At 34.9% G+C, this 20,579-nt stretch overlaps 1 protein-coding gene across 1 annotated transcript in view; it reads left to right on the forward strand.

The window, feature by feature from the left end:
- LOC141428129 (sodium- and chloride-dependent GABA transporter ine-like) overlaps positions 1-20,579 on the forward strand; it is a 26,453-nt gene continuing 5,874 nt past the window's right edge. The window contains exons 1-5 of the mRNA XM_074087896.1: positions 1-581; positions 13,774-13,967; positions 18,462-18,596; positions 18,898-19,111; positions 20,058-20,554. Coding sequence (XP_073943997.1) covers positions 175-581; positions 13,774-13,967; positions 18,462-18,596; positions 18,898-19,111; positions 20,058-20,554 — 1,447 coding nt within the window. The 5' untranslated portion in view covers positions 1-174. The remainder of the gene's footprint in view (positions 582-13,773; positions 13,968-18,461; positions 18,597-18,897; positions 19,112-20,057; positions 20,555-20,579) is intronic.

Below are 20,579 nucleotides of genomic sequence, written 5' to 3' on the forward strand. Positions count from 1 at the left end.
ATCTAGAATCGCAGTTATTCACCAATTGCTACGATTGACGGACGGATACAGTCCAGTGTCGGCCACGCTTAGAGCGACCTCGTTCGCTTGCGTCCGTTCATTATTCAGCCGTCGCGCGTCGCTAGCGACGTACGCGACATCAGTCACTGCGTTATGGCCCTGTAAAGCGATAGCATGAGTAAGGCCGAATCTTCAGCGGAAACCGCCGCGCCCGTCGTGTCGATCAACGTGGACCAATATGACGACCCCGACGAGGAGCGTTCAAAGCTTCTCCATGCAAACTCACCAACACCGATCGTTACGCCCTCTGGACAGATGCGCAAAGTCAAGAGCTTCAGCGATACACACAGATTACGCGATGTGGGTGCCGCTTCAGGGGCTGCTTCAGCTCGAAGCCTGCGCCCCTACGAGCAAGTGACCCCGTACCCCGAGGGCTCTGACAGCGGCACCAACCATTACGGAGCCCCGTCAATAAGATCCCTTGCATCAATTGGGATGGGCTGCACTGATGGTCGAAAATTGGTTATAAGACGAGTACCAACTTCGCCTACGGAATTGTTCCATCTAGTGCGTCCTCCTACGTGAGTATCTTTGCAGATACATCCTTTGAAGTCATTATTCAATTAGTTGTCAATTCGACATAGGCATGTGTTCTCAGGTATAAATGACGAATGTCATCAATGGAATTCGTCCTATTCCGGACATTAATATTAGGTAACTTATTCTTAAGTTAACATGATTTTAGTGCCAGTATTATCTATTAAGTTCATTATAGGGACGTGTATAATAATAAGGTGCTACGTAGGTACAAAGTGATTTAGCTCTATCATTATAAAATGTTGCATTACCTACAGATGCACGTATTGCTCAGATCTTTTATAATTATTCGTAAGAACATTTTTAGGTTATGCTTACTTAGTTTTGTGAATTTTCATTGAACTTTTTAACTAGCAACTGCGAATTATCAAAGTTTGCAAAAATAAACCTAGGGACAGTATGCCTATCATCCGTGATAGATAACAAACACCTGTCATTCCCGATGCAGATTGTTTCCTTCAAAATCACGTGGACCTAATAAATACGACACATCGTAATTTTTTGTTTTACTTATTTTTTTTTTCTTGAAATATTTATTAATTTAACCTTTTTTATACTAAATTTCAAGTCAGTCAGACCACAGAAACTGGATAAAATTCTACTAGCACAACTTTGCTAACAAATATTGCAAAGGAAATAAAAGCTTATAAAAAGTTCTGAGCGAAATTTCTTAAGAAGTTAGGTATAAATAGGTACGTTAGTACACGCCTAAAACCATGTTTTCGACTCTACAACCAGTTGAATTACTAATTACCATCATTGATCTATTGCTAGCTTTGACCATTTACAACAAAGAATGTACATCTTTTATCGATAAACGATTTACTTTTAAACGAGTAGTTCTTTAATTGCAATTCTTATAAGGAATCTCGGAAACGGCTCTAACGATATCGATGAAATTTCCTAAGTGGGAGTTTTCGGGGGTGAATCTCTGAAAAACACGTGGACTCGAATGTTAGATCGAGCGAAGCTCGGTCGCACAGATACAAAAAACGTATAAAGCCTCTTCTATAGACGCCAACTAAACAGCAAACAAGCACAGCGCAACAAGACAATAGACACCTATGAATACATGGAGCATAAAATAATAATACAACATCATTCATAGCATTTCCTGCTCATTTGAACATTTAAAGACAAAAACAATGATAACTGACCAAAACGAGAGTATGAAGGTATTTTGTATATAATCGCACCTTTAAAATTAAACTGAAATAACTCGAAATTTTCTCATTTGAAAATTCAACCAGATTGTGTTTTATTTAAAGTTTATTTTGGAACTATGGATGAATATTTCGAATTGTTTAATTTTAAACATGCGATATACTTATATAATCGACTCATTCGCAGTTAGGTACAGACAAAGCCAACGTAGTCAAATGTACAACGCCAAATTGCTGTTTGGAGGCCATGGACAAACAATTATTGGACCTATTATAAAGTTTCGTATTACGTAAATTATATAAGCTTCGAAACTAAAATTTCCGTTAGTTTATATGTCTAAATATATTTGTGTACCTAAATGCAAAAATCTTCACATATTTATAACTTTTTTCTTTTTTTCACGATTGTGAAACTTATATGTATTATGTAAGTGCAAGTAGGAACAATAAAATATGAATATATTTGCGTTCGGTAGAGCTCATATTGTTTTAGCGGACCGCGGTACTCACACTAATAATTAGGACCCGGAATTTTGCGTGCGGCTATTGACATATTGAAGGGAGAGAGCCCGCTTATTATCGATGTTATCGACAAATGGTCAGTTTTTTAAATTTATGTTTTTAATAAATAAAACCTCAAACTTTAGATGATACGTACTTTTTTCAGCGGTCAATGATGTAAAAAGTTCAACATATCGGTAAGTTTAATCCGTTTAAATTGCTTTATTGAAATCACTATAATTTCGATTCGAATACCTTTATATTTTATAACTTGAGAAAAAAACCCTGTGAGACCACTTAACGTTAGGTAACTTGTTTGCCTACCCTTTGATAAAATAAGTATAAGAGAAAATATATTATTTTGTATTCCGTCAGTTCTTACCATAGCCAATATAAAGTATTTTATAATAATATTTCAAGCAAAAATATATATCAATTATGTATTAAAGTTACAACATAAATTAAAAAAAAGGTATCGATTTGTCGATAACATCGATAAAAAGCGATGCTCTCTCCCTACAATCTGTCAATAGCCGCACGCACAATTCCGGGCCCTACTAATACTAATAACGCGTTAAGGGCTACCCATAATAAACCGTGAAAAAAAGATAGTAAATTAGGTACATACCTTTTCCGCCAGAAAGCGCAACATTTTTATCTGTAAAAAAAAATCATTTAACAACTGGCAGTACAAAGTATTATAAATATTAAAAAACTGTTTAATTTATCTCCGTTCTTTGTGTTAGTAAGTTTTGGTTTTGTAAGATTTATTTATTATTTATTTAATTATTCCAACAAAAAATACAGCATTACAGTTAGACACCAATGCGCTGTAAAATTCAAATTATACAAAACAAAAAGACAAAAAATACATAAAAAACTATGAATAGTTAGGGATACTTATTAGATTATTGGATATATTTTGTCATTTTCTTGCGTACCTATTTATATGATAATACCAAATGTTGATAATAATAATGAAAATAATAATAAAAACTTTCGCTGCATTAAATGAAAGATGGATTACCTACATGTTTTAATTTGAGACTAATTTAACTTATAATATTATTATGCATACATTACTATCGAACCAGGTAAACTGTGACCCCCTGTGGAACCTTTTCACAAACCAACTAGTAGGTCGTTAACGAATATTAGTGGCACGTGGTGGCACGTGGAAAATTCATGCAAACCAAAACAGTGACCTATATAAATAGATATAAAGTCGTTCGATGAGCTTTAAATTAACACGAAAGTTCAGATAATTTTGGAAATAATTGGTCTACAGAATAAAGGAAAAAACAGCTGTCACTTTTAGGAATTCAGTGACTTAGCTTACAGCACTCTGGATAAGTATAATCATCGCTAAAATTCGATGGTTGAAATTCCATAACATTTTGGTAGGTAGGTACAGTCACCAGCACCAATATCTGTCACAACAAGCGTCAAAAATATCTGATACGACTCTATTTCTAGGGTCAGAAGGCCGTTTCAGATATTTTTGCACGTTTCGCTGTGGGAGATATTAATGCTGGTGACTGTACTTAACGTCCCATATGTAACTGATCAGACAGAAGTCAGTAGGTACTTTTCCAATTAAACATTTCACTAAACAAAATTAATATGTGAAAAATTAAATAATCTTAATATTATAAAGAGGGAAGATTCGTAATTTTTAGATGTTTGTTACGAAAAAACTCAAAAACTGATGGACCGATTTCAAAAATTATTTTATCATTAGAATGCTACATTATTTCAAAGGCTATATTGATTACCAGAAAAATTAGGGATCCGTAGTAAAACTTCAATAATGTGTAAAAAAATTGTCATAAAATGTCGTTCATCACATGCGCTGCGGAAACTACTAAAGATAGAACAAAAAATGCTCTACAATATTTAAAAAATACATCAATATCTACAAAAATCTTTGCGGTACCATATGTCCAACTATTGCCACTAAACCTTTTTACATTTTAAAAATTGATAGAAATGCCGACTAAAATCAGATCGTTTTATTCAAACCTTGGTATCAATTCTTAACCAAATAAATCATTTCATATTCAAGACTGTTTCAAATACCTGTAGATTACTTTTTGAATTATCTAAATCGGACATCCAAAAGATCCATTCAAAAGATATTAGAAATTTAAAATATAATTATTAAAGTATAAAAAATACATTTACTCTACTTGGGTGTAGTTTTTGGGAAATGGAGGCAATGGAGTTGAAAAATGTATGTGAAGTGTCCTTAATTATCAGATACCTTTTTAGATTTCCGTACCCAAAGGGTAAAACGGGACTCTATTACTGAAACTCTACTGTCCGTCTGTCTGTCACCAACAAATACTAAAAACAGAATAAAATAAGCATTTAAGTGGGGCTCCCATACAACAAACGTGATTTTTTGCCGTTTTTTGCTATGTCTATTGTTGTATAAATAACGGTACGGAAGGTGGAACCCTTCTTGCACGAGTCCGACTCGCACTATGCCGGTTATTTTTTTCAAACTACGGGCTACCGGCATGAAGACCTTTTTACCCGACTGTTCAATGGAGGGTTATTTTGAAAATTGTACCCGTGCGGAGCAGGGGCGGGACGACAGTAATTATTTTATTTTTTGTAAAATATCCAAATCACTTCAATTTACTTGCAAAAATCAAACGGAAGCTGCCAAGTGGCATGATAGCAATAATCAGTAACACCTCCTTGTATGAGTTCGCATTATCAGCAATAAATTACAGAAGACATCAATAAATCACGTTATCTCACTTCCAGATGAAATTGTAACCAAATAGTAAACAATCCTAAGCTTTAGTTGTTAATTTCAAAGTTAGTTGTGTTTTGGTACCTACCGTACCTACCTACCAAACGGTTTTTACATGCTTTTGTTTAACTAGAAATGTTAAGTACATACCTATTATTTAATGTTATTAAACTACTAGCATCAAACGAAATGGTTTTGTTTAAACTTTATACTAAGATGAAATTTGACACGGACACAGTTTGGGAAGGACAAAAAATTGTTTTTATCCCGGAAAATGGCATAGTTCCCGCAGGATCACGATATAAACGAATTCTTTCTAAGCAAACAGTCGTGGGAGAAAAGGGAGTTAAGCATAATTTGTACGGAACCACCCTCAGGGCGCAAGTCCGATTCGCACGTGGCCTGATTTTTTAGCATTCCGTACCTCGTAAAAGTGAAAAATCTTAATTTTTATGTCTGTCTGTCTAAAATCTAAAATGACCCCACACTCGTACATTTTGCTTAGGAGGGGACAAAATTTTATTACACTCTGATACATCAGGTGAAAATACACGAGAGCCTGTAAAATAAAACTATTTCTTTCTACTTCAGAAAAAAAATGACTAGACATTTGCTTGTTCAATTGGCAAGTATTTTTTTTAATTTATAACTGCACAAGCCCATTCTAGTGCTTGGTTTTATCTCAGAGCGTTAAACCAACTGGAAATGTTAACGACAGACCTATCACTTTGCGAAATGCAGGTTATGATAAGCCATGACCGGCAGTCATGCCTGTTAGAATTAGTTAAAGTGAATGGTAACTAAATGTCACGGGACAATTCAATTTTTTTTTAACGTATTCCAAAAGTAAACAAAGCTTGCGTTATGGATGCTAGTACTAAAAGTACTAAAGGGGATCCCATGCCCCAATGACCTTCGATCTGAAGTCCTTAGTTTTCTTATGTTTTTTGTAGCTTATTATATTAACAACAACGGCTTTAAGCAATATAGTATCCCATATTTACTTCAAAGTTCATTGTCTCCGAGATATTTGGCATCTAAGTTGATCAATTTTAGGCCAAAAAACTGGTTTTCTGGCCATAACTTATGTGTTAATTAGTTTCAAATGAAAACGCTCGACCAGTTTTTAGAGACGTCAAAAACTAACCCAAATAAGTAGATTTCGTATATGTTAGATCTTTCACATCAATAGAGATACGAAATAAGTGTTTTTTCAGACAATGTTTAAAAAAATCATACAAAATTAAGTATTATTTTTTTTCAAAATCCGGTATACAAAAATGGACATAAAAGATTGGAGAACCGATAGCCGTTTGACTAATAATTCTATCTGTAGTGCAAAAGTAGGAGATACGATTAAAAACTTGTCAAAATTCGATGAAAACCTCGGGTAGCCCCTTAAATATATAAATACATAGGTATAGGTCGATTCATTCAGTCAGGTGAATTGAATGAGTGAAGATAGTTTCTTAGTGTGCATCACAAAATTATCAAATACAGGTGGATTCAATAAGAGATAATCGATTTATAAGAAGTATGATCTACTTGTTAACATAATATTAGGTGACCTCTCTGTAAAAACGGCACTCACGCAGTGATAAGTGACATTACTTTCGTTCAATCCATCGTGCCAGCTCTCGTCAGTCGACCTATGTACAGTTAAATACATATTGAACATCTAGGACTCGAGAACAAACAACTTATACTTCTTTTCATACATAATATGTACCCCGAATCAGGTTTCTCTTACAACTAACTATTCAGTCAACAAAAATATGGTCATACTTTTGTGCAATTCTACCTCCAAAGGACCTTTTACAATAAGGCAACCTTTTAAATAGAAAAGCAATCGAATATTTATTTATTATGCTTGAAGAACAATCAAACAAAAAAAAAATAGTTTCGGTCAGAATAGTCAAATACTTAATAAAAGTTGCGAAATAAATTAAGTACTAAGAAATCTGTTATAGGTATATACTTAGGTAGGTACCTATAAATCAGTACCGTGACTGACTGATTGACTGACTGACAGACAACGCACGGCCTAAACTACTGGTGCTAGAGACTTGAAATTTGGCATACATGTACGGTCACTACTGCGTGACACCTCGAATGTTGTAGAAGTGCACTAAGGAAGGATTTTTCGAAATTCCCACGGGATAGCGAATTGTCTAAACTTTTTTCGTTTCTTTGTTTGTAGTCGAATCTCTGAAACTATTGAGTCGGTTTTAAAAATTCTTTCACCGTTAGTAAGCTACACTATCCTTGATTGACATAGGTTACTTTTTATCCGGGATAATGCAAAATTCCCTCGGGATAGAAATAAATTAAAGCAATTTCGGAGCTGATTTAAAAAAAATCTTACATATTTTGTGATATCATCATCATCATCTCAGCCGTAGGACGTCCACTGTTGGACATAGGCCTCCCCCCACAATTATGTGATATGACCATCCCCAAATGACAAAGACTACTTTTTCTTCGGGAAAATGCAAAATTCCCGCGGGATAAAAATAAGTGAATTAAACTTCGGGTCTGATTTTAAAAGTTCTTTCACCGAAAGTAAGCTACAATATTCTTGATTGACATGGATACTTTTTTCAGGGAAAATGAAAAATTCCCGCAGGATAGAAATAAGTAAATTCAACTTTGGCACTGCTTTTAAAAAATCTTTCACCAACAACTAGCTAGTTAGCTACACTATCCCTGATTGACGGAGGCTACTTTATTTCGGGGAAAATGCAAAATTCCCGCGGGATGGCAGTATAAGTGAATTCAGCTTCGGGGCTGATTTTAAAAAATATTTTACCTATGGAAAGCTGGACTATCCCTGATTCACATATCCTATTTTTCTCGGGGAAAATGCGAAATTCCCACGGGATAGAAATAAGTTAATTCAACTTCGAGGCTGATTAAAAAAACTAATAGACAGCTACAGGCTCTGATCAACAATCAAAAAATTAAAAATGGGGTTAAAATAGTCATTTCTGTCCCACGGGAACTTTACACTTTCTCGGGACAAAAATGACCTATTTCAATCAGAAACAGTACAACTTTCTATGAGTGAAAAATTTTTTTGCTCGGTCGATCCACTTTTCTATTTTTATCCCTCGGGAATTTTGCATTTTGCCGAGGAAAATTAGCATTTGTCAATCAGGCATAGCATACAGCTTTTTATAGCTGAAAGAATTTTTACAATCGGCCCCGAAGTTATTATGTATTTACTTTTCTATCCCGCGGGAATTTTCCCGGAGAATAGTTTGTATAGTAGTTTTGTTGTAGGTAGGTGTAAGTTACATCACCTTCCATTAAAAAAAACAATATTTGTATTATTTATGTTGCCTACGCGCACGAAGTCGCGGGTAAAAGCTAGTATAATAATAATATGTAAACCAAGTGAATGGGTATTTTTAAGTTCTTAGATTTGCTAAACAATCTCAAATAACTGCTTGCAAATTAGCTTTAACTCAGTTGATGCTGCTGGAGGCACCAATTCGTTAGGTGTGAATGAGTGTTGTAGCAATGAGATCGAAAACGCCAAATTATCATGTTACGTATTGATTGACATGCGCACTGGACTGGCGGAATATATCAGTTGTTTGACAGATCTTTGACTGCACTTTCTCTGAAGTAGGTACTTCTTAAACACACTTATCACGCGTCAAGTGACATTTGATACATCTCGAAGCAGTCCTATAAAATCCCGTAGCCTTACATCTGGGGTGTTGGCCGACTTGACCTTCACGGTCTCGCAATGATAAGGTTGCAACTGATATCTTTCCGCATTTATCTTGGAAAAAACAATGAACGATCATCGTGCGCCCATTCTTATCACCTGATAATGATTAAAATACGTTTACGTACTAAATGCTTGACAGGAAAGGATTTATGCCAGTGAAATATTTTATCGTATCTCCAGGTTTTGAGTTCAAGTGCTAACATTTTTGTTTTCAACAATGATAATTATAAATAAGTAAAATATTTTTTAACAAAAAATTGAACCGACTACAAAAAACCATGAAAATATTTTTCTACCAGTCTGAAGTCTGTGCCTCAGCATGAGCCAGCAGGAGTGGACCTATAGTCGTCTACCTCGCCTACATACTATACCTACGCATATATTGGGCTTCATTTACTCCTTGATAACCAATTGATAACCTCCTCCTTTTTTTTAAGTCAGTTAAAAATGTTTAAACATAACGTTGATTTTTACGTGACAGGAAAGGATTAAATTCATGAAATATTTAACACCGTATCTGGGTTGTTTCTGGTTAACACAAAGAAAGCTTAAGCTATTTTTGTTTGCCTTTGATCTTTGTAATACCAGCTCATAAATTATAATGGCAAATGACCATATATATAAGTATGTTTTTTTATCGCTATTGGTTTTGAACATGAAACTACCGTGAGACTCGCTTATATTAAATGATATTGTAACGAAGAACTCACGTCTTAAACTCGTAATAAGCGTATTTTTGACCATCATTTGTATTTATTTTATATTGGAGTCTAAACAAACCAAATCGCGATGCTAGCAGTTCGGTTCTGGCACTTCGCCGGCCGCTGCCGCGGCGCGCTCGGCTCGTGCGTTGTTGGTCGCAATTCTAACTAACACTCCTCCTCGCTAACGCTCGTCGTCGCGCCTGATTACATTTTGATAACGGCTAGTATATAATAGTCAACTCAGTAAAATCCTACCTGTCGTTTGGCCGATTTTACACAACAAACCCATTACCAAAAATCGACTGAACATTAAATCTACTTTAACAATATGGATGCCATGTATGTGATAACTCTGCTTATTGTGTCTCGACGAACATTGCCCTGCCGTCGCTTTATATTTTTGAAATAATCATGTATGTAAGGAAGAACATATGTGATTTTCCTACTAACGTCGGCTACTAGACACACAGGCTACTAGAAACACAGGGAAGCTTAAAGTTCCAACTTACAGACTGGCTAAAACCAAAAAATTGCATACGTTTTTATAATAAAATTCCAAAAAATATTATAAATGAAACAAATTCAGATCTATTGTCAAGAAGACATCTAAGGCGTATTATAAAGTGAATGATTATATCTTGGACAGGGATATTTGGAAATAATTCCGATCCGCATTAGCGATCCCTTCAAATACCGAACCTACTGTGTTAAAAATAAAGTTCTGTTAAATACTTGTGATGTATAAGTAGATATCATTTTAATAATATTGTAAATCTGTTTAAAAAAATATACCTCGTTGAGTTTCTTGCCGGATTCTTCTCAACAGCGGTTTTTCCGAACCGGTGGTAGATTTTTTTTTTTGACATTCATAAGTGCTTGTTTTAGCCTAAATTGAATAAAGATATTTTGACTTTGAACAGTTAAATCGACTGAACATTAAATCTACTTATCAATATGAATGCCATGTGATAACTCTGCTTATCGTGTTTCGACGAACAGTTGTTCGGTTAACTGAAACAATTACGAAACAAACAATCTACTAAACGTAAATCTGCTTATCGCTATTCTTCCTACCGACTACTCAGCGAAACGAATAATAGGCGTAACGAAATTATACCAAAAGAAAAATCTGCTATAGTTGTCTGCGAAACGAAAAACTGCGTAATTAAACTCGGCGAAACGACAAGTCACCATCGACGCGATACATCTTTCTTAATCATATCACGCCATTTCACTGTAAGTTTTGCTGCCTGGGCACGACGGTTTTTCTTGATAATATTCTTCAAGACCCTATTTTTAGCTGAATGCACTCTTAATACGAGGGCGGCCTCGTCTCTTCAATAAAGAAGCTGTGCCGTTCTTTCCATAATTCTGGATGATTGACTGGATAGTAGACCTATTCAGGTGTAAGTCTGGTGATTTGGTAAATAAATTTTCCACTATTACTATTAAAAAATTTAAGTTTTCGCATTTCTTCACGAATGGGTTTTCCACGACCCATATTGATCAAAATAATTAATGAAACTAACAAATACTTACTTGGAACATGTCCTTTTATACCCTGTTACATCTTAACTGTCAAATAATATAGATTTTTAATTAGAACCATATTTATTTTGCTACATAAAAACTTAACAAATAATAGTTACCGCTAGCCATAGACGAACTATATTGCATCAAATAAGAACTAGACGAACTGTATTGCGTGAGCATTTGTAAAGGAATACATATATCCAGAATGTCTATAATTTTAAAATAGTGATTATTTTATTAGTGCCCAATAAACGTCGTTTTGATGGAGTATTATACAATATAAATTGTTTATAGCTAATGGACTTCTGTAAAACAACAAATTGATATTTAATTTAGATAGGCTTCAAAATGTATGACTAGACGAACTCTTTTGCATTGGGGCTCATATCTATAATCTTGTCATATCTAGGAATACTCTACATAAAGTCGAAATTTCCAACAGGGTTATGTCATCAAGAAAATCGCCTTGACCGGTGTAAGTACTAAATCCCTTGAGCGCTATATGACGTCAATTTAATCTACGCCACTTTGAGTTATCCATCTTTAAAACCAAACAACTGACAAGGCTAAACAATAAACGAAGTGCCGCAGCTAGTCATTATCCTTCCGCGTGTAAGTATTATGTCGGAAAAAGGGTATCTACATAATATTAAAATGTAAAAGCGTTTAGCATATGGATAGACTTAAATAAGATCATACTTTGATTTTGTATGAAACACGTAGTCTACCCAAGACACTTGAAAAGCACCAGATGCTTTAAATATGTAGCTATGCATTAAGTCTGTTTATTCATTCCGCCTAGTTAGTTATTAAGTTTTTGATGTCTATAAATACACCAATTATAAACTTGAAGTTACAATTTAAGACGCATGACCTTAAAGTCTTCGTTCTTATCTGCACCTAGTCAAGTAGGTAGGTACCTATTTAATTAGTTGCGTAAACATGCCACTTTAAATTAAAACTCAACACATCACGGTCTACACACTTAAGATGCAAAGACAATTAAATCTCTATTATCTTATTTAGCAAATATTTGTGATTTAACAGAAGACTAATTGTACCTAATGAATGATAGTGTTAAACTTAGAAATTCCCATAATTGCCCCTAAACAAGTGCATATCTAAATATCAAGTAATTTATACGAATACGTACGTGTTTTTAGGGTTCCGTAGTCAACTAGGAACCCTTATAGTTTCGCCATGTCTGTCCGCGGGTAAGCTCAGAGACCGTTAGTACTAGAAAGCTGTAATTTGACATGAATATACATATCTGTCACGCAGACAAAGTCGTACAATAAAAAAAAGTTAAAAATAAATTTTATTTGCGTACCTCCCATAGACGTAAAGTGAGGGTGTTTTTTTTTTCTCGACTACCCTATATTGTGGGGTATCGTTGGATATAAGTATCTTTTAAAATTGGGGGGTTGGTTGCTAATACAATTTTTCTATTCAGTGATCGGTTTGCGAAATATTCAACTTTAAAGTGAAAATTTTCATTGAAATCGAGCGTCCCCCCCCCCTCTAAAATTTAAGCTGTTAAGTGGAAAATTTAAAAAAAAACAGAATTGTAGTAAATATATTAAATTTACAAGGAAAATTATAGCCGCTAAGATTGCTTGAGAATTATTAGTAGTTTAAGAGTAAATAGCAGCCTAAGGTAAAAAATATACCTAAACTTGGAAGATTCAGTACACAATACGAAATCCTTAGAAAAATATTAATATTTGATTTTTTCGTAATGGCTACGGAACCCTATCCTGGGCGTGTACGACACGCTCTTGGCCGGGTTTTTTTTTAATCCATTAGGTAAGCATGAACGAAGAGCACTCAAATCGATTTTTAATCATAATTATTTTTTGCAAGTGCCCTGTTTTGCAGATGTCCCTTGGAAATTATGAGAAGGAACTTGGATTTAAATTAAATAATTCTATGCTAAGCCTAAAATAAGGCAAAAAAATAATTATATTCTTACTTCTATAGAGATTTAGCGGCACGATAAAATATTAATAGTCATGGCTTTTCACGAGCTGCGCGCGTAAAAAGTTAAGCGGTAAGCAAGTCGGAAATGCAACAGGTCCCATCATCTGGATTGAGGTGCAGGCTTATCGTGAATTTACAGAATACACATTTTAATCGAATTAAATTCACTAGTACCAAAAGTTTCATAATTAGATCATTGGTCAAACCAAAAACTGAATGAACAGGGAACGTCGAACTCGAACCATAAATTTCAAGCTTATTGTAGAAATGCTAAGTATTTCCGACATTTTACAGTACATATTTTTATACGTGTAGAACATGCAAAATTCGGCGTGTTATTCATTATCAGAACAATGAAAGATGAATTACCTCGGCTCATAGTTTCGAATATAACCAGTAGAATATATATAAGTAGTTAAGAATTTCAATTATTCGTCTTTTGTATCAAAATGTACCTAAAAGCATAAATTGTATGTAGTCATTGTTATGCTCTCTTTACATATCATTTGTTTTGACTAGCAGTTTACCAAATAATAGCTTGCCGGTTAACCCTATCTCAGATAAAAATCGTTAATATCTCTAGGTCAAGTATTTCTAGAATCGAAGAACGTACCTACGAATAGTTTGTCACGTATGTTATCAATTAAATGCAGTAACCGAAATATTACGCGGAAGTAATACCCATAGTACAAGCTTTGCTTAGTTTGAAACTGGGTCAATTGGTGTCAAGTGTCCCATGATATTTATTTATAAGTACCTACTTTATAATATATTGATATTTTTTTATTACAGGCCACCGGATGAGGACACAGGTTCACATGAAAGTGATTGCGACGAAGAGGAGGAAGACGCAGAGACGGACCACCTCAAGCCGCGCCGGCCGTTCTGGCCGAACAAAATCCAGTTCGTGCTGGCGTGTGTGGGCTACTCCGTCGGCTTGGGCAACGTGTGGCGCTTTCCATACCTCTGCTACAAAAGCGGAGGAGGTAAGATAATTAATAATAATCGACAATATTTTCTCTCTCCAATACAATAAAAAAAATGCCAACGGGCTCTTCACTTTTTCAACAGAAAGCCAACAGTTAAATTTACATACACCAGAGCAAAAATTTATTTCAGAGTGAACAATTTTTGCACAGACCATTTAGCACTCATTCAGCGCTAATGTTAACAAGCTGTCCTGTCGTCGGACGTCGTTAAATCACTCATTAAGACGACAATAACATCGTGATCTTCGTGGCATTGCACCTCCATATACCTATATAGACTGTTCCGCAAGCATTTTATTATCACATGGGTAAAAATTATCCGTTCACGATGTCATGAAATCATAAATTAGGATGACCATGAGGACATCGACTCTAATGAGCGTATTATACTTTAAAGAGCCGCGTTATCTCACATATTAATGCTTACACATGTCACATGGGCACATGATTCTATGAAAACATGTTTACTGGTTATTTACGTGGGTACCTATCTGAACGTTTAATATCTGATTTTGATAAACCCAATATTTATTCATCAGAGAATCTCGGAATATAGTAACAGGATAAAAGTCCAGAATGCAAATATTTTTTAAAAGCCATAATATAAGCAGATGTGGAATCCTCTCGCAATTAATGCCATATCTAAATCTGAGTTCTTTGGCACACCTTAGCAGGGTTATTATGACATTTAATTGGTGTGCAATAAAATACTATTTCCCATCCCATCCCAGCCTATATACGTCCCACTGCTGGGCACAGGCCTCCTCTCAGAACAAGAGAATACTATTTCACTGATCAAGAAATGTAGGGATAAGAAAGCTAACAACCCCAGGCGCCATTTCCTGGGCAACCGCGTCGTGAAACAGTGGAACAGTTTGCCTGAGACAGTGATCAGTGCACCTTCAGTGAATACTTTTAAAAACAGACTTGATAAGTACTTTGAAGACAATTACACAAGTGAACAATGATATGCACGCATCAGCTATAAGCTGCCTGTGCATTATAAATAATAATAATAATAAATACATACAGATAACTTAGGCAAGTATTTCCACGTTACTCATGCTAAAATGAGTAATATTTCTGGCAAACCTTAAAATTTTCGTAAGTGTCAGGTGAGTTAAGTCATAAGTGTCAGGAAAAAATATTATCTTTATTATTCGAGTTAAAAATAGACACGTCATAATTGTAATCAATCTACGTATGTTTGGTAGATATCGAATTAGAGATAAATTGTGATAAAAGAAGTACAATATCAAATGTGTTATGTGTACAAAAAATCGTGAGATCGTGCCTGAGATTGTTTGTGTCGCGGAGCGCTAACTGCGACCAGTTGACACCAAGGCACCAGTCAACACAAACCAAACTACACAACAATGTGGTGTAAATTATAGCTGATGCCTTCAGTAAACTGATACTTCACACGTTGCAAACTTGAGATATCAAGTGATTATTAGTAATTATCTTTATTATTGTTAAATAAGCTATCCGTTATTGGAGTTTCAATGACAAAAAATTGAAAACTTAAATTTATCACGGTGACTGAGGGTGTATCATTTATCACAGTTTAGTGTAAAATAAATAATACGACCAAAACATAATAAATTTTTCAATAACATACATAACAATGTAATGCGTTTAAACAATAATTATTTTTTAGATACATACGGGTTGAAAACTTTTTTTTTAATAAAGTAGGATGAAAAAAGGTACTACCAAACGTAGTGACTTTTATCAGCCAAATTAATCCCAATAATAGTACATTATGGCTGAGGCCGGGAAAAAGCAATTCGTGGCTGAGAAGAGTTTGACGGACGAATGACAATATTTTCCAAAATCTTTCCGTAATCATTAATTCTCTTCTTCTTTAAAATTCATACTGAATTATTTCTACTCACCCGCGGATAAAAAATCGGGATGAATAGCAAAATTAGCCAAGTCTTCTTTATGCCTTTGCTTGTATAAATTTTGTCAATTGCCTGATACTGTAAGCCTGTTATTGATTTTGATGAAAATTAAACAAATAGCGTGACGTAATCACAAATCAATAATTTAGAATACATTCAAGAGTCTACAGGTACCTACTATATATTTCCTTGGATAATCATTTCAAGAACGCCCTAGAATACGCCCCCGTTCGTATTGCTTAAATCGCCTCGACGGACAAATTACCAGGTTAATTACGACAGCTCCTGTAGGTCAACTCGATCTAGTCTTATAGCTAAATGAGACAATGGAACAAGCATATCATACGTACTCATACATTACCGTAAGCGCTGGTAGTTTAAAAAATCGGCCAAGAGCGTGTCGGACACGCCCAAAATAGGGTTCCGTAGCCATTACGAAAAAAATAAGTATTAGTATATTTTTCTAAGGATTTCGTATTTTATACGGAATCTTCCAAGTTTAGGTATATTTTATACCTTAGGTTGCTATTAACTCTTAAACTACTAATAATTCTCAAGCAAACTTAGCCGTTATAGTTTTCCTTGAAAGTTTAATATACTTACTACCATTCTGAATTTTTTCAAATTTTTCCACCTACCGGTTTAGATTTTAGAGGGGGGATACGCTCGATTTTAATGAAAATTTGCACTTTAAAGTTGAATATTTTGCAAACAAATCACTGCATCGAATAATCGTTTTAGCAACCCCCTAATGAATTTAAAAGACCTATCGAAATACCACTTGTCATGACTCACATATTTTCTTTTCGTCATACATATGTTACGTCAGTATGTTTTCGTCGATACCAATATAAATTATACATAAGTAGGGAATACTTTTCAAAAAAATACTGACAGGAAAACAAAATCATATATTAAAGTAGGTATGTAAATATTTTCATGGACCCTTAGGGATTAACATATTATTACAAGGTAGGTAACAATATAACTCGCAACTTCGTCTGCGTCCTGCGAGTAGATAAAGTAGCGTATTTCAATCAGGGACAGACAGATAGTGTAATTTTTATGAGTGTTAGATTTTTCATAATCGTCAAAAGATTACCTGAATCTTAACCGACATACAACAATAAACACAAAGTTTACCTACTTCTTTATTATTATTAGTAATAATAAGTAGGTACAACAGCAACAGCTCAGAAAAGACAGTGTTTGTAAACTAAGTGTTTTCCCCGAGAACAGACATAACTATAACTTAGCTAGACCGATGTATCGCCCCCAAGAACCTCTAGGTATATGGTTAGTCAATAACAATTTTTATCGAAATCGTTACAGCTGTTTTTGGTGAACATCCACTTAAATATATAGGTATTTATTTACAGATTATTGATTGGCAGACGTTTCGCCGAGTAACGGTACGCCGATGAATTTGTACGCAGTTGTATTGTTTCGCAGACTAACGTTTCGTAACTCAACCTTTAGCAGACTATTTACTTGGCATATGAGTCAGTAAGCCGAACAACTATTCATAGAAATTCGTTTAGCCTATTAATCACTACACATTTTGCACGTTTGATCGAATAACCTTTCGCTTTTGTAACGGTTGAACTATTATTCAGTGCGCATATCAAATTTTCGCATCTTTTCGTTTCGCATGGGGAATGGCATTTAATACCGCGAATATGTGTTGATTACACGGCGTCATTGGCGTTTTTACATGCCGTGCTGACCGCGCATTCTTTATGATTTTCTTTTTAACGCAATATTTAACGCAAGTAATAAACGTATCTTTGACCATCATTTGTATTTATTTTATATTGGAGTCTAAACAAACCAAGTTGCGATGCTAGCAGTTCCGTCCTCGCTCGGCTCGTGCGTTGTTGGTCGCAATTCTACCTAACACTTCTCCTGGATAACGCTCGTCATCGCACCTAACTACATTTTGATAACAGCTAGTATATAATAGTCAACTCACTAAAATCCTACCCGTCGTTTGGCCGATTTTATCTACGCAGATTACGAAACAAAAATCGACTGAACATTCAATCTACTTAACAATATGAATGCCATGTGATAACTCTGCTTATCGTGTCTCGACGAACAGTTAAATCGACTGAACATTAAACCTACTTATCAATATGAATTCCATGTGATAACTCTGCTTATCGTGTTTCAACGAACAGTTGTTCGGTTAACTAAAACAATTACGAAACAAACAATCTACTAAACGTAAATCTGCTTATCGCTATTCTTCCTATCGACTATTCGGCGAAACGAATAATAGGCGTAACGAAATTATAGCAAACGTTGCTCGGCCAAAAGAAAAATCTGCCGATAGTTGTCTGCGAAACGAAAATCTGCGTAATTAAACTCGGCGAAACGACAGGTCACCATACTAAATATCTAATGAATAACTTAAAAAAAAACAAATGATTTATTCAGTAAATAGGCCGCTTATACACAATAACAATTGAATAACAGAGTACAATACATAAGTACCCATTATTATGGATTCAGTGTAGAGTCATGATAATAATTAGGTATATTTATTTATCTATATTATCATTATCATTTCTTATTGTTACAGGTGCATTTCTCATCCCGTACTTTATAATTCTCCTCGTCTGCGGCGTGCCCATGCTTTTTATGGAACTCGCGATCGGGCAGTATACGGCACACGGACCTATCGGCGCGCTATCTCAAATATGCCCGCTCTTTACCGGTAAGCTTCTTGACCATTGAATTATGTTAAATACCGGCCAAGTTCGTGTCGGGTCACACGCGATGTAGAGTTCCGTAAAATAATATGCGGCATATATTCAGCATTAAGTTTTGATCGACTTTTACTCGTTAACTTGTGAAGCCTACTGAAGTGTAATGTGTAGTTTTCCTTTTCATATTTGTCCCAATCTATATTTATATTTATTTATTTATAAAGTGTGTATGTAGAGACATCCAAAGAATTCAAATTGCATCTTTTAAGAAAATTTCCCTAGAATAATAAACGTTTCACTGGTTTCCAGGTGCTGGACTCGCAAGTGTAGTGATCTCATTTTTAATGTCGACATATTACGCTGTTATAATAGCGTGGGCCATTTACTATTTCTTCACATCCTTCAAAACGGAGGTCCCGTGGGCGAGCTGCTCAAACCGATGGAACACAGCGCAATGCTGGGTCCCGTATCATAATCACACCAAGCCAAATGGATCTCAAACACCCACCGAACAATTCTTTGAGTAAGGTTTGATTTATATTAAATCGCTTTTTGTGGGTACTTATTTTTATTACATGTACGTCAACTACAAAAAGGTCGATACGGTTAAAGTTACAAAAATATATACATACGAGTATTTACGGCTTTATTCACTTAATGGTAAGGTGAGCCATATATATTTTTGTAACTTTTCCTGTATACTATTCGCAGTTAGTGAACAATAAAATTGATATTACTTATTTGAGAGAAAACATTTTTTTCTTTAATTGGCATTGGTCTCCAAAAAACAAAGTTTATTTTTATATTTTTTTTTATAAAATAGGCGAATTTAAGACTCCTATTTGAAAGATTTTGGTTTTAGTTGCGTTATAAATGTTTTACCCTATTTAGAAGTTACCGGAATTATAGCTTAGCTAACCATAGTTGCCATGGCGTTAAAAACTACGTTTTTCGTTGCCCACCACAATAATAAAAATTAAAAAAAAAACAGAAAAAAACGTAGTGTCTTCTGTCACCTGGCAGTGTTAGAATTAGGCAGAATAGTTATATAACGTTTATTTACGATGAAAGTCAAACAAAGGTCAAACGTTATTTTGCAAATATACACAAGATCAATTAGTATCTATATTTTTACAAAAATGTTATAAAATGATTTAAATAATAAACCTATTCCTCGAAATGGTTTTGGAATTAGACCACATTGTAAAAAAGTGATCAATGCCAATTGTAAATTACCTACACACACAAGATGTCAATACTCGAAACTAGATCATACCTATAGTTTCTAAATTCTCGAAAAGATTACAGACTTTAATTATGACTTTTGGAAAAAGTGTTAACTTTATGAATTTTATAAAAAAATATCTGTACGTTTTGAATTTACTTCGTGATTTTTTCCGAGCTAAATATAGATAGATAGGTAACTCAATTTCTATGTACCTACTTATTAGGTTTGGTTATATTTTCAGGAAAAAAGTATTAAGCATGAGTGACGGTATCGAATTCCCTGGTGGCATGCGGTGGGAGCTGGCTGCTTGTTTAGTCTGTGCTTGGGTGTTAGTCTACTTCGCCCTTTGGAAGAGTATCAAATCGTCAGCAAAGGTGCGCTACATAACCACAACTCTACCGTTTCTGCTGATTATAGTCTTCCTGGGACGATCACTGACCCTCGAAGGAGCCGATAAAGGTTTAAGATTTTTCTTCAAACCAGACTGGGAGTTGCTGAAACAATCGAGGCCTTGGGTCAATGCGGCGTCACAAATCTTCAACTCGATCGGAATAGCGTTCGGTTCGATGATAATGTTCGCTTCATATAATCGATTCGACAACAACTTCCTACACGACACTCTGGCTGTGTCGCTCGTGAATGCAGTCACTAGCCTCATCGTGGGGATATTCACCTTTGCAACCATTGGCAACATTGCATTCGAACAAAATACTTCTGTAAAGGATGTTATCGCTGATAGTAAGTATTTTTTTATGTGCAATCG

The sequence above is a fragment of the Choristoneura fumiferana genome, chromosome 5 (assembly GCF_025370935.1).
Source record: "Choristoneura fumiferana chromosome 5, NRCan_CFum_1, whole genome shotgun sequence".
In the NCBI taxonomy this organism is placed as follows: domain Eukaryota; kingdom Metazoa; phylum Arthropoda; class Insecta; order Lepidoptera; family Tortricidae; genus Choristoneura; species Choristoneura fumiferana.